We start from the raw sequence: 17,668 nt of genomic DNA, 5'->3' as shown, positions 1-17,668 counted from the left end.
AGCAGAAATCATGCAATATCCAATTATAATTAGAAGGCAATTTTCCTCTATTCCCATTTCAGGAACAAATAGGCATTCTACTTCTACCAAGGTCAGCCAATTCAGGAAATCAGAAATCCAGAATTATTTTTCAATATTTATCATGCATGATCATTTATTTTGTTAAGACATCATATAAAAAGGTTTGAAAGAAAAGTTCTGGATAGACAAATATCACAGATCTTGCCACTTCTTCACAATTTTTCCTTCCTTTTATGATACTGAGTGGTAAAACACTAATTTTCCACTTTCAACCAAAGGAAGTAACAGCACAAAGGGGTAAACAAGTTCCTTGGTGGCACTGAAAGAAGAGAAAAATTCCAAGGGGCATCACATGGGCAACACAATATCTTTTACCATGTAAGCACATTAGTGTAGCCAGTAAATAGGATAAGTTGCTAATCATCTGGTGTTCAAGTAACCTACTTTGGATAAACAGAAAACTTCAAGAATATGGAACTATAGAAATATACAAGTTTAAATCTTACCAGAATAAAACCTGAATTAAATTAAAAGAAAAAGGAAATAAATTGGTCTTAATAAAAGTAACTATCAAGCTGGTAGGTTGTTGCAAATATCCACAATAATTCACTGATGTCTTTCAGAGAAGGAAACCTATTCTTATTTGAACTGGCCTTTGTGACTTGAGCTTCAAAGTAAATTTGTTGACTCTTCACTGTTTCCAGAAGTAGCAAAGTAAGTTGAAATGATTTGAAAAGAAATCAATAACAAAATATGACAGCCCTACTTAGTTGCAATATTAGCATCAAATCAGGGCACAGCAAAGGTGTGCACAATACACAGTTGATGCTTCAAAGTCTCCTTCAAACAAGTGGAAAAGTGTGCTAAATTTGGAAGAGGTATCGCAGATCAGTAAAGTAAAAGCCCAAAATAATCACACTCAGAATCTAATGTGTCCCAGAATCGTCTATCATCACATCTTGTTTCTCTGTTTTACAAGCGGGATAGATGCAATAGAGCGTTGGCAAAAATGAAGATGAGTGGCCATGGTTGTGTACTCTGGGTCCAATGAGATCTTGCAGTTTCAGCTGAAACAAACATCCTGCTGATTATCACCCATTGTACTCCCTTGGATAATGAATTAGTATTCTTCCATATTGAATATCACTTAAAGGAAACACTTTAAAAAGTAGCCATTGAACAGTCACTGGAATCTGAAAACTTGGGACCTTGAATAACTCCTCAATTGCAGAGCTGACCAACTCTGGTTCAGAGAAAAATGAGGAAGAACTGTGCAACCAACTGGAGAAATGCGCTTTGAGCGTCTTCAACCTCAACTGTGACAGAACCCAGCAAGGGACTGAAGAATTTGCAGCAAGATTTATCCAGAGGTAGATGAATAGAAAAAATGATTATTCAAATATAGGGGAGCGGGGCAGTGCAGTGGGATTAACTATATTGATCTTGTATTCAGTGGACCAGATAGCTTCATATAGCTGAGGTTCTGTGGAAAGGAAACCATTTGGTCCATTGTGCAAATACAAAATCATAGAAATTTTCCAGTAAAATTGATAGAAGAGGAATTCATTTTGCTCACTGTGTCTGTGCTAGCCCAACAACACAAGCTATTCAGCTTCATCTCACTTTCCAGCTTTTGGTTCACAGTCTTGAAGATTATATTACATTAAATGCACATCCAGGAACTGTTTCAATACGCTAAGCATTTCTCTTCTCTTTCCAGCAGCAAGTTCAAGACCCCTTCTACTCTCTGGGTGAAGAGCTTTCTCAACTCTAATTTACTACCAGTGATATTAAATTTATGCCCCCGCACACTGACCATTCCATCAAAACATAAATAAGTCCTTCCCATTCCAATCAATCAAGATCCCTCAAGTCAATACATCTGTGCCAATGAACATCAGCCTATGCATTCTTCAGTTCTGGCAACATCCTTCTAACTCTCCACTGTACCCTCTCTAACACAATTACATCCTACCTGTTATACATGACCAGAATATGGTGCAAATGCTATTTTATATAATTCTAACACAATCCTACAAGCAATTCTATACACTGGTTAATAAAAAATATATCTTGTGATTTGTCGTGACCACCTTAACCACCTGCCCTGCGAGCTTCAGTAAACTGGGAACAGATATTTTAAGTTTTATGTGTTCCTCTACTTTTTTTTTGTATCTACCTTTCAATATATTTGCCCTTTCCAAATACATTCCTTCTCATGTCTCTACTGAACTATGGCCCCTAAATTTAAGAGCAAGAGACATGGTACTGAGCCCCACAGAACCCAACTGGAAACAATTCAGTCACAAAACACCATTGTCCTTTGTTTACTCCCACTGGGCTAATTAATTTTGGAATCAGCTTACCAGTTTCGTTAGCTTCCCATAGGCTTTAACTTTATTAACTGACCTATTATGTGGGACCTTGTTGAAGCTGGGGATAGAAGTGCAAGATGACAAGCATTTTGTCCAATAAATAAATACAAACCTGAGCTCTTTTCTCCCTCATCTCTTGTTGCTGTATTCGTCGTTTTTCACGTTTTTCCTGGAGTTTTTCAACTTCTTTAACACAATTTGATTTTCTGCGGGCTGAAAGATCAATTGACCAAAAGTTAGAGGATAAAAACTAAGTTTAGTTGGCTCTAAACTTCTGCACAATTTATTAAAAGAAAGTTCCTTTATCAATGACAAAAATAGATACTTATCATTTCACATATTCATGCTGTGAAACAATAAAATCCATGTTTTGCCCAAATCAATTTAAATATTTTTGAGATCATATCACTCACATGATCATTTTAGAATTTCAAGCCATACAATTTTCATGGCCTCCAGAGAGAAATTTTGAGGCAGATTGTTTTTTTGTTTCTCCACAGAGAAATATCACACTAAGAGTTGAAGAAAAAATGTATCCTATGCATAATTGGAATTCATTCCACTACACGTTCTTCTCTACATTTTTGGGAGTCCTTTTCTACCTACCTCCATAAAGACAGGCAAAATATTAGTTTAGTACCTGCCATTTCCTTACTTCCAATATAATTTCTCCTATCTCAGTCTGCAAGGGGACCACACTACTTTTCCTATTTATTTTTATAGAAGCTTTAACAGTTTGTTTTTAATTTGCTCATTTGCTTGTATTCTATTTTCCTTTTTGTGATCAATGTTTTGGTCACCTTTTGCTGAATTCTGAAATTTTCCCAACACTTATGCTTTGGCAAGTTGTGCACTTCTTTATTTTATCTAACACTACCTTTCTCCCCCCAGCCACAGCTGAACCATTTTTTCTCTTGGGTTTTGAGTCTGTTGTAAACTATATATTAATCCTTTAAATGTTCATTTACTGTCAAATCTTTTGATATATTTTTCAATCTACCACAGACAACCCGTTTCTTAACTTCATAGTTTGTTTAAGGCCCTAGCTTCATTTAAGCTAAATTACTTTCAAACTTTACATCAATTACTAACATAATCACTCTTTCCTAAATGTCGCTTAACTACAAGATTATAAATAAACTCTTTATCATTGTGAAATTCCAAATCTAAAATAACCTGTTCTGTGATTTGTTCATGTATGCACTCCATGATTTTTTTTCTCAACATACCAAACTAGAAAACTATTTTATATGCACTCCAAGAATTTGTCCTCCACACTATTACTGTAAATTTGGTTTACCCAGTCTATACATGGATCGTAACCCCCAATGTTTACTGTATTGCCCTTATCATCTTTTCCCAATTTCTTGCTTTATACTGTGCTCTACATTACTCTACTACTTGGGGGTACTTAGATGATTCCCACAAACATTTTTTTACTCCTTGATTTTTCTTATTTCCACCCAAAATGATCTTACCTCTTTATTTACAGAGCTAAGATCCTTTTTTTCTATTGCCTTTATGCTATAATTTTATAATCAGGGCTGCCTCTTCTTCATTTTCCATTTTGTCCATTCCTTCTAAAAGTTAAGTAGCTAATTCCCAAACTTGACCACTTTGCAAACATGATTTGTAATGGCTATTTGTTCATACCCATCTACCTCATTAAAAATGGTGCTTGCATTGAATTAAAAAGCCTTCAATTCTGCCCACCATTTTTCACTACGCAGATTCTAAAGGGGGGGGGGGGGGCGGTACAGTCTGGTTATCATTATCCTTTCACTACTTTGAACAAACATTTTGTTCTTTCTAAATTTCCTCTATTTAGTTTTAAGCCTTATCTACAGCCCTTCCAAATAGAACTTTTCGTATACTGGAGCTAGTGTTCTTCTACAACACCCCCCCCCCACCACATATGTTTAACTTCAGCATCTGAAAAGCAACACAGCTTTTGGTACTCACACTAGCAGCTGTAGAACTGTGCCTATTCCCCTAAATATACTACCTCCTATCATTGCCTCACTCCTCCAATCTGAATTGCTCAGTGTGCTTATTGTCCCTACAGTTCATGCTTTTACCTATGCTGGCTGCAAGAATGAGACAAATGCAAGGGCTGAGGATCCTCCAGAGCAACTTTCTGGATCCCCATACCTGCCTTACTCAAAGTCACACATCCCTTTCCCTCTAGTCTGGCAGATTCTCCAACACTTATTCTAAGGGTATGTGTCTGCCTCAATGGAGTAAATAAGTGGGCACTGCATATCAATTTGAAAGATAATGTACTTGAGCAGAACACAGGCACTTTCGAGTTCTGAATCAGCTGACAGCAACTAAAGCAAACCAATTCTAGCTGGTTACCTAATTAACTCAGAGACTGGCAGGCCACTTGCTTAGTACTGCAAATGAAAATTACATAAAACTAAACAAATAAATACTCAAAAATTAATCACTGCTTTAATAGGGAAATCCACACTCCATGAACACTGTATTCTGTGGTAAATCTGCCTTAATTTCACTCAGTCTCCACTCCCAACATAAAGAGCCACAGACCATCTTCTTAGTATTTTATTTAAGCTACACAAACACACACATATGCAAGGTTATATTACACTTACATGGTGGTGCAAAATCTTTTTTTCCAGACTGGGCTGGAGAGATATCTGTAATACTACCATTTTGATGAGCAGCTGACGAATGCTCTGGAAGCTGGCTAGGTCTTGATCTTGTTGATGCCGCTGGGAGAAAGAAAAAAGAATCTTTCAACGTAATAAATCAGTCACTTATTTAGTATAACACCAAAGCTTCTCAAGATCAAATTCATCAATTCATAACTGGACTGAGTTACTTTGAACAAGATTTCTTCTACACTAGGCCACTCACACATGCAATCCAAATACAAATTTATGCAAACACAGAGCCATTGAGTTGTACCGCAGAGAAACAGGCCTCTCAGCCCACACCAACCTTGTGCTCGTCTGCACTAATCCCATTTGCCGCCATTAGGACTGCATCCTTCTATGCCTTGCCTATTTAAGTGTCTGTCTAAATACCTCTTAAATGTAGTGATTGTATCTGAGTCCACCACCTTCTCTGGCAGTGCATTATAGAGTGGTCGATATCTGAAATAAAATACTTACCCTTCAGATCCCCTTTAAATCTCCTTCCTCACATCTTAAATCCATACCCTCTTGCTTTTGATACTCCTACCATGGGAAAAAGATTTTAATTATCTACCCTATGTTTCTCATAATCTTCCAGCATCCTCCGGTCCAGCTAAAACAAGCCCAGTCTATCCAATCTCTCTCCATAACTAAAGTCCTCCAATCCAGGTAATATCCTGGCGAATCTCCTCAGCACTCCCTCCAGCACAATCACATCCTTCCTATAGTGTGACGACCAGGACTTCACACAGTACTCCAAGTTTGGCCGAATCAGTGTTTTATGAAGTTGCACCATAACATCCCAACTCTTATATTCTATGCCCCGAACTGTGTTTTCTTCACCACCTTGTGGACTTGTGTTGCCACTTTCAGGGAACCATGGACTAAGTTTGTGGATGACAGGAAAATTGATGTTGTGGATAGAGGGGAAGGGTGTTTAAGGGTGTAGCAGGATGTAGATCAGCTGGAAATTTGGGCAGAGTGTTGACATGTAATTTAATCCCAACAAGTAGGACATATACAGTAAATGATAGGGCACTATGGAATGTTGATGAACGTAGAGGCCCAAGGGCCCAAGTCTCAAGTGCCTTACTAAAGTCCATATAAACAACATCTATCACCCAGCCTTCACTAATCTCCTTTGTTATCTCGTCAAAAAAGTGAATTAAATTTGTGAGATTCAAAAAACTCAATAAAGTTAATGTCAATCAAAAATTGGTCTCCAGTCAAAACATCTTCATTTATTTTTATGTTGATGTGTGAATCTTTGCTTCACCTGGAAGGGCTGTTTAGATCCCAGATGGTGGTGAGAGAGAAGGGGTAAGAACAAGTGTGGCACCTCCTGCCGTTGCAGGGGGAAAGTGCCAGTGGTCAGAGAGCAGTGGAAGGGGAGGGATGAGTGAACCAGGGAGTCACAAAGGGAGTGGTCCCTGTGGAATGCTGAAAGGGGTGGGGAGGAGAAGATGGTGGGATCTCGCTGCAGCTGTGATGATATGCTGGATGTGGAGACTAGTAGGGTGAAAGGTGAGGACTATTTTTGTTCTATTTGGAGTGAGGTGTGGACAGCAGCAGTCTGAGAAATGGATAAAGTGCAAGAGAGGGCTCCATTAACCACAGTAGAAGGTCCTCCCAGGCTCGTCCGATAGCATCTCTACCATTAAGGACAAGGGCAGCAGGTGCATAGGAATACCTCCAATATGCACACTAGTCCTGAACTGGATAGGCATGGCTGGCCCTTCATCATTGCTGTATCATCAGAAGGACGGCAGTGATTCAAGAAAGTGGATCACCACTATCTTCTCAAGAATAATTAGGGAAGGACAATAAATGTTTGCAATGCCAGATCCCAAACCCAGTGAAGCTCTTACAACTGTTTTCATGTTTTTTGTCAAGTTACTCTCTTATACATCTCTTCCATTAAAGTACATAGTATTGTACTGCTGGGAATTTTAAAGAGAGTTATGTAAATCAGTTACAAAGACAGAAAATGATACAATGGGCACCAGGTAAGGCAGCAGTTCTGGAGTATGAAACAGTTAATGTTGACTGTTAATGCAACTTGGTGAGCTTTTCAGCATTTCCTGTTCCTTCTTTCACATCTTCAGGATCCATAATATGTTAGCCTTGTAAATAAATTGATACGTAAGCATCCAAATAAAAAATAGAAATCAAGCTAGCGTATTAAACGCTCTGTATTAAGCTACCAACTGCGAAAGATTTCAGTAACGACAGATTATTCCAATGGGATTTCGAGTTAATATTGACTTTTTGTCTCCTCTTCACAACTTGTTAACTCATCTATCTTTGTACCATCTGCAAAACTGACAATATTGCACTTGGTCACTTCATCCAACCTACTAATATATACTATAATTAGTCAAAGCCCCAGCACTGATCCCTTTAGTTACTGATGGCCAACCTGAAAATGAACCGTTTATCCCAAATCACTGCTTTCCACTCCCTTAATCAGGCCAATATATAACACCAATCCCATGTACCCTTTTATTGGCAACTTATCAAATATCTTCTGGAAATTCAATTATCTACTGGGTCCCTTTTATCAATCCTGTTTGTTACATCCTCAAAGAATACAAGCAAATCTATCAAACACAATTTCCCTGTTATAAAGCCATGCTGATTCTACTTGACTGTTATATTATTTTCTAAACGTTCTGCTATTACCTCCTTAATAATGGATTCTCAACATTTTTCCAATGATTGATAGTAGGTTAAGGAGGTCAAGTTTCCTGTTTCCTGGCTCCTTTCTTTCTCGAATGTTGATCTTACATTTACAGTTTGCCAACTCTCCAGGACCTCTCCAGAATCCAGGAAATTTTGGTAGATTACAAGGTTGTGTCAGAATATAACTTCGTTACAACTAATGATCGGCAACAGCTATTGGATGCATAGTTTTAAACTGCACAAATCTGAATCTATTCTATTTGCACAATGGTTTCATCGCAAAACTCAATGGAAGGTGCCCTCGGTGTAAAGTAGAGCCTGGCTATCCAAGGTTGGCAATAAAACAACCTGATAATAGACATCAAGTTCAGGTCAGGTCAGATCAGATCAGGTCTATGTTCTGCTAAAACACTTAGGTGTAGATTGGATCGCGCTACTTAATTCCAGTCAGTCTAGTTCAGTACTTTATCCAAGTTAGTTGAACTTGGTATCAGCAGATGATAGCAGTGTTAGTTAGACAGCCTGGGATAAAGGACTTGACCAAGGAGGAAGTGTTGATTTCAAGTTTAACTCAGTGTCAGTGTCTTGGTGCAACCTCATTAAGGGAGTGGACAGAGCTTGTTGCCCACATTTTTCCCAGATATTGATTTGTCACAATATCATGGTCTGCCAATGACATCAGCCTGCGTGAGGATGTAGGGGAAGTACTCAAAGCTTAGGTGAGGTATAAATCACATTTTAATGTCATACCTGAAGAGACCACTAGTGAAGATGGAACTTTGCCTCCACAAGGTTATTTTTGGTGTCACACACACATGCAGCTACAATACGTAAATTGGCAAGAACAAGATCAGGTAGGTTTTACCCCTATGTCTGTTCTAACACAACCCACTGCAGATCCATTCTGGAAGGCATGACCCTCAAGACTCAGAAAGCTTAGTCAAGAAAATCCCTAGCCAGAGTACACTTATTGCTTCCTCCAAGAGCCATTGAATACAGTGGAGTAGGTAACAATCTGTAAAAGGGTTACTTTTCAGTCTTTGACCTAGAGTGATAGAATTCTAACAGCACAAGTGACAGCCATTCAGCTCAACAAGCCCATATCGGCTCCTAGTGGAGCCATCTCTTTGCCTTCATTCCTCTGCCCTCTTCCCCTTAGCCTTCCAAATTATACTCTCTTGCTTATCCAATTCCACCTTGAAGGCATTTTAACAAGTATTCAGTTTTTACAAGCTGTATAGGCAGTGAATTCCAGATTCTAACTACAAGTTAAAATATTCATCCTCACAACCCTTTTTACCTTTTGCCAATAATTTTAAATCCTTGTCTCATGCTCCTTGAACTATTTGCTGATAAAAACTTTCTTCTTTTTACCTTTTCAATATTAATCATGAACTTGTACGCCTCTCAACCATCCCAGCTTCTTCATTCTAAGGTGAAATCCCTCAATCCTGGAACCATTCTAGTCACTATTTTCTGCACCCTTTTCTGGACCTCCTGGTGGGATAAGTAGATCTGGACCCAATACTTTAGCTGTAACTTAAGCAGTGTTTGTGCAAGTTCAACATAATTTCCCTGATTTTGTAGGCTATGCATCTATTTATGAATCCCAGATGCTTTACTAAGCACTCTTTCAACATCCCCTCCTAATTTCAAAGAATTTTGCACAAGTATAGCCAGATCATTCTGCTCCTTCAGGTCCTTTAGAACCGTACCATTTAGTCTAATTGCCTCTCCTATTTTTTTCTCTACCAAAGTGCACCACCTCACACTTCTCTGTATTAAATTTTATCTGCTATCTGTCTGCTCATTCTACTTGACTATAAGGGTGACTTTAAACAAAACAAGCCATTAAAAATTAATATTAATTCACCACTCCTTCTTTGACTTATATTCTCTTTGAACTAAATTGTCAAATTGCCAAAAGTGTACTTTAATCTTGGAGTGCAATACAATGTCTCAAAATTGCTTAACTGGCTCTGAAGTGCAATCACAGCAGTTCTGTACAAATTAAAATCAATGCCAGTGATCAGCCATTTTCATAATTACTGATTACCAACATAACAATCCAATTCATCTGTTATTCAAACAATGAAAACAGTACCATTACTCAATTTCAAAATTACCTCTGTTATCTTTGGCAGGAGTTTCAGTCTTAGCAGCCACAGTTCGGCGATTCTTCAAAATAAAGCAAAAGCAATGTCATCATTATAAAGGTTGAAGTAAGAGATTTTAAAAAAGCCTACTCTTTCCAAAAGGTCATATTAGTAACAACGGTTTGTTTCACTGACATAAGTGATGGAAGTAGAGGACTAAACAAGGAATATGAATGGTAAGGGAGGGGAAAAAAACAGCCAGACATGATGCTTGGAACCTCAAAAAAAATGTTGAAGTGAGATTCAAGGATTGCCTACAGTAAGTTCTGTATTGTAAAGGACACTGCAGAAGTTGGAAGGAACAACAGGACTTTTATGCATCTCTGTGAAAAGCCTGTGAACAAAAAATGTTAATTCTTGAGAGAAAAAGCCAGGAACTTCTGAGCAATAAAGAATGATCGAATTGTATGAGAGAATAAAGATTTGGCTGGGAATGAGGGGCTTAGGAGAGAAGAAAATGACAGAAATATGAAACGCAAAGTCAAATCTGAACTAAACTGCTCATGAGTCTGTGTAAGATTGGTTGGAAGAGGAGATAAGACAAAAAAAGAAAATTTTGTAGAAAATTGATGAGAGTGATGCAGATTATTTTGTCTATGTGGATCATTAGTTTGATACAGTGCTATACAACAGGATTGGACTAAAAAGACAGTAGCAACATGGATACAAAATTAACTAAGAGAAAGAAAGTGTAAGGACATAAAAAGCAGTAGGTGTCCATTTGGCCTTTTGAACCTGCACACCATTAAGATCATGGCAGATCTCTTACTCAAGTATCACTACCCTGCACTAACACAATATCCCTCCAGTTTCATAATATCCAAAAAGTTATCAACCTCTTTCTTGAATTGACTCAGGAAATGAGACTCTGCAGTCCTTTTGGTTATAGAATTGTCAAGATTTACTACACTGAAGAAGTTTTGATATCAGGATCTTTGGTTTTAGACACCTCAGCCAGGTGAAACATTAATCTTTCAAGTACCCTGTAAAGCCCTGTAAGAGTAACTTCAATGGCTCATTCAAAAAGTACATAAAAGAATTCTGAGTAAGTCCTAAAGAAATTGCAATATGACAGAAATTGTGGTTACACAACATTGGCCTCCAGCTCAAAAGATCTCGATCGCCCAATCCACCAACACTGCATTTTGAAAGTTCACCAGCTTGACCATTTACAGAATTCTCAGCCTTGCTTCTCTTGTCAATTTCCATTCTATAATCCTATACCCATTTTTTTCTGCAGCAGACTTTTGCAAATTATTGCAATTAGTAGAAAGTAAACATCACAATTTTGTCTGTCTTGTCTAATTCAATCACAATTTTCAGAAGTACTTCCTGCAATTTAGGTATGGCTGTAATGATGGACTGAATAGCCTCCTTGGGTGCTGTACAATTCTATGTTTGTAATCAGGGAATACATTTGTTATGTAGATTAATACAAAGAGTTAGAGAAAGAGTCTCTGACCACTGAATAGATAATTCCATCAGTGGGATCCTCAATGGTGCTAGTGGAAACCGACCCGATGATGCTCACATTTACCAAAAATTTACAAGAGTTTAAAGAACATTGAGAGAAATTAATATGGCAATTTGATGGGAAACACAGTGGATATTACTTTTGGTTGGGAGTAAAATGAATCTCCAAGACTTGCTAGAACACAATGTTGTAGCACTGCAGTTGTAACAGGCAGCTGAGGATATATATACCAAACTGAAATAAAAACTACCCGACTGCTATTCTCTTGCCTACAACAAAAAATAAATTAAAGAAACTTCTCCTGAGTATCATAACAGATTTCACAATTTTCCCCAACTATAATCTAGGTTTAATTCTGAGGAACATGAAGGAAAATTAATGACAAATAAATCAGCAATATATAAATATTGTTATGGAATTAACAGACCTTTACTATCTTATTAGTTTTGATGGTAGGTGTTGGAGGTGGTGGTGTTTCAGGACTTGGCTCAATTTCTTCATCAGGTGCAAGGTCTGGGTTAAGTGCAAAAACACTTTCGAGATCAATCTGTTAATTGAAAAATTGTACACATTATACACAAAAACAAATCTTTTAGACATCTTTATTCACACAAGATGCTTTTAAAAGTAAAGCATTTTAAAACTAATGTTCATAAAATGCTCTCCTAATAGCTCCTACAGTTCAAGAAAGATACAGTAGGATGACTTCTTTGTTCAATTCTTTGTGCCGAGTTATCTGATCACAGTGAAAGAGCGAGAATCACAAGGAGCAAATTCATAAAAAGGTTAAAAGTCAAGTTATACATTGAAACATATTTTAATAATTTACAATTTATTAAAAATTATCATACAGAATTTTGAGTTATAGAGTTAGCACTGCTACAATGTATTGTTATCAGATTCATTTGTACTAGTTTCTTGGTGTTTTCCACAAACTACTAGATCTAATTCAATTGCACAATTTTCCAAGGTGGATCTGAATTCAACGTGATCTACTCGTCCAGTTCATAACCAAATAATGATAGTTTTGGACTTAATCAACAGGCAATTTGATGTCTGTTATCTCCCCCATGGCCTCCTGAGCTCATCGAAAAGACTCACAATCCTGCTACTTCAAATTTAATACCAAACATCACCACCACCACCCCCCCCAACTTCCTCATTCCAGCTTTCTTCTATGAAGTCCCCAAACATTACCTCACAAATCATCTTTGCTATGTCCAGATTTGAACTTCTCCCACCTGGTATCCATCCCCTGAACAATGAAAACCTCTGTGATTGTGCCTTTCTCATCTTTTGCAACTTGCCTACCAACCCTCCTTGTTCCCCTCTTCATCATTGTCCAGCTGGGTGGGATTGCATTTGTATCTATCAAGTCAAACCAGGAAATCATCTGCACGGCTTTTCATCCTGTTCTTGCACTGCTATCACAAGGATCTATCTTTAGCTGTCTCCTGATTCTTATCTGTATGCTGCCCCTAAACAAAATGATCCAAAAAATACATCACGTAAGCTGACAACAACCAGCTCCACCTCATCACCAGCTCTTACAACCCATCAACTGTCTGACCTCCAGACAAAATAGAGCACAAATTTCCTCCAAAGAAGGGTGGCACTACTGACTTTTCCCTTTGCCATTAAGTCAAGGAACTATAGAAGCTTTAGGAATGCTATGGTAATTACTATTAGAGGACCCAGTTAATTATTAGAAGAAATCTGACCAAAGCTTAATAAGATCAGAATAGGAAATCAAAAAGCATACAAAACATACTAAATAAAACAGAATAGGTTATAATATGGAACATTATTTTAAGATAAACACTGAGACTAAAGTGCATTGGAAAGACCAGCAGAGCAAAAGTCAGGACTGACATCAATTCATGGAAAAGATCACTGGCACCTAAAAGTCAGATTGGGTAACAAGGTCAAAAGTTCTCAGACCAGTCAAAAGACAATGGATGTGTGATGTGGTGCAAGAACAGAAGCAACTCTATTTATAGTTCTTTTCATATTCGCAGTACATTTCAAGTGCTTCACAGCCAATTATTTTTTTCTAAGTAAGAACAGAAAATGCAGGAAATACTCAGCAGTCAGATGGCAGCTCTGGAGAAAGAATCATAGAGTTAGCATTTCAGATCTTTCACCTGGACCATAAGAAGTTCAAAATAACACAAGTATAAGTTGTGGACAAAAAAAGGGGGAAAGGAAGGGATAGAAAGAAAAATAGGGTGGACATCAAGAGTGAATGATACAAGTGGTAATGATGGTGCCAGATGGTGGTATGCACATATGAACAATGGCTGAACGTGGTATGAAAAATGAGACTTGGAATATGGTAGAGGAAGAAATGGAGAGGAAAAAAAATGAATGATGGAAGTGTGAAATAGAGTACTGGGAACAAACACAGGCCAACTTTGATAGGAGCATGGAAAACAGAGGCCGAATGAATAACAGGAGTGCAGGAAGCAAACGAGGGTGGGAAACAGACGCCTGATGGGTTTGAAAGAGGTCTGGGAAGGAGACCCTGTAGAATGAAACATGAGAGCATGAGAAACAGAGCCCAGGCAAGTTTAAAAAGAGCAGAGGAAACAGAGGCCTGGTGAGTGTGAAAGGAGCATGGGCAACATATACCTAGTGAGTACTAAAGGAATGGAGAAAAAGCCTGGTGCATTTGAAAGAAATGCAGGAAACAAAACTCTAGTGAATCTGAAAGCAGCAGTGGAAACATTTGCATTTGGTTTAAATAAGGATCCAGGAAATTTTAGATGTTCGTTAGGGTAAGTAAGTATATTTTGTTGAAAAACACTAAGATGCTGGAGTAACTCAGCAGGCCAGGCAGCAACCGTGGAGAAAAGCAGGTGGTCAACATTTCTGATCAGGACCCTTCTTCAGGGCTGAAGATAGGAAAAGGAGAAGCCCAATATATAGGGGGGGGGAGGGGGCGGGGGAAGCAAAGCAGTGATAGGTGAACAACAGAGGGGAGGCGGGGTGGGCACAAGGTGGTGATAGGTAGGTGCAGGTAAGAGATAGTGATAAGCAGGTGCAGAGGAGGAGGAGAGAGCAGATCCACCGGGAGATGGGTCAGAGGTAAGAAGGACAAAAGGGGTAGTAAAAAAAGATAGGCTGGGAAAGGGAAGAATTCCCCTCCACATCCCTTTCTGCCTTTCACAGGGACTGCACTCTCCACGACTCCCGAGTTCACTCCTCCCTCCCCACCCAACCCACTCCCAGCCCAGGGACTTTCCACTGCTACCGCCATAGTTGCAACACCTGCCCCTACACCACCCCCATCTAGGGATCCAAACAGTCCTTTCAAGTGAGACAGAGATTTACCTGTAATTTCATCTACTGCATTCGGTGCTCCAAGTGTGGCCTCCTCTACATTGGTGAGACCAAACACAGACCAGGTGACCGTTACACAGAACACCTGTGCTGTCCGTAACCACGATCTGCATCTCCCTGTTGCCAGTTATTTCAACTCCCCCTCCCATTTTATCACAGATATGTCAATCCTCGGCCTCCTCCACTGCCAGAAGTTCAAGCGCAAATGGGAGGAACAGCACTTCATTTTCTGTCTTGGAACCTTGCAGCCTAACAGCATGAACATTGAATTCTCCCACTTTAAGTAATCCCCTCAACCTCCCCCTCCCACCCCCCAAAATCATGCCTCTTCTTTTCTTCTCTTTCCTAGCCTCTCTTTTTCCTATCCTTTTTTCCTCCTTACCTTTGACCCATCCCTAGGTGGATATGCTCTCCCCTCCTCCCCCGCACCTGCCTATCACCCGCATCTACCCATCACCAATGTGTGCCCAACCCACCTCCCCTCTTTTGTCCACCTATCACCTCTCTGCTTTTCCCTCTTATATACTGGGGCTTCCCCTTTTCCCATCTTTAGTCCTGACCAAAGACATTGACCGCCTCCTTTTCTCCATGGATGCTGCCTGGCCTGCTGAGTTCCTCCTGCATCATGGTGTTTTTCGTCTAGATATTCCAGCATTTGCAGTCCTTTGTTTCTCAAGTATATTCTGGTAATTGAGTAAATTGATAGAGGAATGGCAGAGCTATTTAGACATGTGGCAAGCACATCCTGGGGCATGTTAGAACTCTCAGACACTCTGAGTCCTCAACAACCATCAATACAGGAAGCATTGTCAGCTGGAGCAACTTGAGCAACAGCTGGTTTTGGAGACTTCCAAGGCACCTTCTGAGTATTAATGGAGTAAGAGATTTCTCCTGTGTGTTGCAATAAGGATATTTGGACTCTGCAATAGTATATAAAAATTTTGAGTGAGTGGATGAAAATTTGGCAAATGCAGTTTAATATGCATTATTGTAGGATCATGCACTTCGGTAAAAAGAATCAAAAGGCAGACTATTATCAAACCAGAGTAACTGCAAATGAGTGGAGTAGAGCATTCTTGAGCATGAATCTCAAAAAGTTAGCATGCTGGCACAAATAGTTAGGAGGTAAATGATATATTGGCCTTTAATGCAAGGGTTTGGAAGAGTTTAGAAATAGGGATGCACTAGTACAATTGTACATTGTGTTGGTGAGGCCGAACCTGGAGTACTACGCAGTTTTTTTGCCCCCTTATTTAAGAAAGGATATACTAGCATTGGAAGCAAAACAGATTAACTAGGCTAATTCCTGGGATAAGAGGGTTGTCCTATCATGAGCTGATAAAGAAGTTGGATTTGTATTGAAGGGGTGACCTTATTGAAACATAATATTCTAAGGTGACACGATTTTCCACTAGTTCAAGCATCCTCATGAGGGAACAGAGTTACAAGATAAGGGCAATCATTTAAGACTGAGGTGAACAGGAATTTCTTCTTGCAGAGAGGGTGAGCCTCTGGAATTCTCTGCAGGGCTGTAGAGGTTAGGTCATTGAAGGTATTCGAAGAGGAAGTAGATAAATTTTTGAAAGGTCAGGGAATCAGGGGCTATGGGGAACTAACACAGAGGAGTTAAAGCCTGGGGTAGATCAGCCATGATCATATTGAATGGCATTCAGGCATGAGTGGGCAGGTGGCCTGCTCCTATTTTTTTGTGTTCTTGTATGTTAAGTTAAAGCAAAAGTCAGCACCATGGATGGTTCAATGATGCAAATGAGGAGAAAAATCATTGTTACAAGGGATTTGGTCACTGCAGAGCAGACCGGGGTTTCTACAGTTGCAGATGTGATTCCAGCAGGTTGTCACAACTGCACCAGGGAATTGGTGGTGCCAGAATTTAGAGAATCCCTGAACAACTGCAGAAAATCTGGAGGAAGAGAGTGAACAGCCATAAATCATGGTCTATATCAGTACAAAAGGTGTGTGTGTATATATGAGCGAAAAGGATGTGATCCTCCAGGTAGATTTTGAGAAACCATGAAAGATATTAAGATAGTAAAAGGTCATAACCTAGGGATAACTAACTATGCCAGATGCCAGTGAGCATTAGAAATAGGGCAACAGCACAGATAAAAGTATGGCTAGAGAGGTGATGCACAGATCCCCCTCCTTGCAGGAAGGTTCACTAGCATGGTTGCAGGATGGGTGTTTAAATCTAATTTGGCTAGGGTTGTATACAGGAAGGAGGCATTGAAAAGGAGAAAAAAAAATCTGCAAAAAGAGATTGACAAAGATAAATAGTACCAGAACAAGAACTAGGAATTTTTAAGGCAGGCAGAGAATAAGATATAGCCCAAGATGTTTCTGTATACATGTAATGCAAGATGCGTGCTGTACTATATTGCACTAATCAGACTCGCATTCCATTGCTTGAAACGTAGAGAACTTGATTCTTTCCACTGACACTTCTTTCGTTCTGCATACCAGAGAATGGAGTTTTAATTGGGGAAATAGGAATGAACTTTGGAAAAAAATCTGCCAGTCCAACTACAGAGTTTGTTTCCAGTTTAGAATTGGAAAAAGAACAACATCACAACAGATTGGGATATTTCTGGGACTAAATGAGGAAGCTAAAGCTGGAGGGATCAGACTTGGAGTAGGATGGACAATTACAGTGACAGGCAATTGGAAGCACAGCGTCACATTACAGACTGAATGGACATGTTCTACAAAACAATTACCCAATCTGCAGTTGTTTCCGCAATGTTTTTTCATTACTGAGTCCAGGACTGGGCTCAGTCTCAAAATAAGGGATAGATTATTTAAAATTGAGAAGAAGAGAAATATCTTCACTCAGAGTAATGAATCTTTGGAATTCTCTACCTGGACAGTTGAGAAATAGATCTTTGAATATTAGAGTAATCAAGAGATATGGAGCCAGGATACGAAAATGATGATTAGGTA

General features: G+C 39.1%; 1 protein-coding gene across 3 annotated transcripts in view; it reads right to left on the bottom strand.

Moving 5' to 3' along the window:
* Nucleotides 1–17,668, bottom strand: part of kif2a (kinesin family member 2a) — a 95,739-nt gene that overhangs the window by 52,488 nt on the left and 25,583 nt on the right. For all 3 annotated transcript variants that reach the window (XM_052010439.1, XM_052010437.1, XM_052010438.1), the window contains 4 exons: nt 11,796–11,915; nt 9,865–9,916; nt 5,012–5,131; nt 2,509–2,609 (listed from right to left, as the gene is read on the bottom strand). In XM_052010439.1, coding sequence (XP_051866399.1) covers nt 2,509–2,609; nt 5,012–5,131; nt 9,865–9,916; nt 11,796–11,915 — 393 coding nt within the window. The remainder of the gene's footprint in view (nt 1–2,508; nt 2,610–5,011; nt 5,132–9,864; nt 9,917–11,795; nt 11,916–17,668) is intronic.

This window comes from Pristis pectinata, chromosome 2 (genome assembly GCF_009764475.1).
Source record: "Pristis pectinata isolate sPriPec2 chromosome 2, sPriPec2.1.pri, whole genome shotgun sequence".
Taxonomy (NCBI): Eukaryota; Metazoa; Chordata; class Chondrichthyes; order Rhinopristiformes; family Pristidae; genus Pristis; species Pristis pectinata.
The sequence above is the reverse complement of the archived record's forward strand: the minus strand, read 5'-3'. Positions and strand labels throughout refer to the sequence as shown.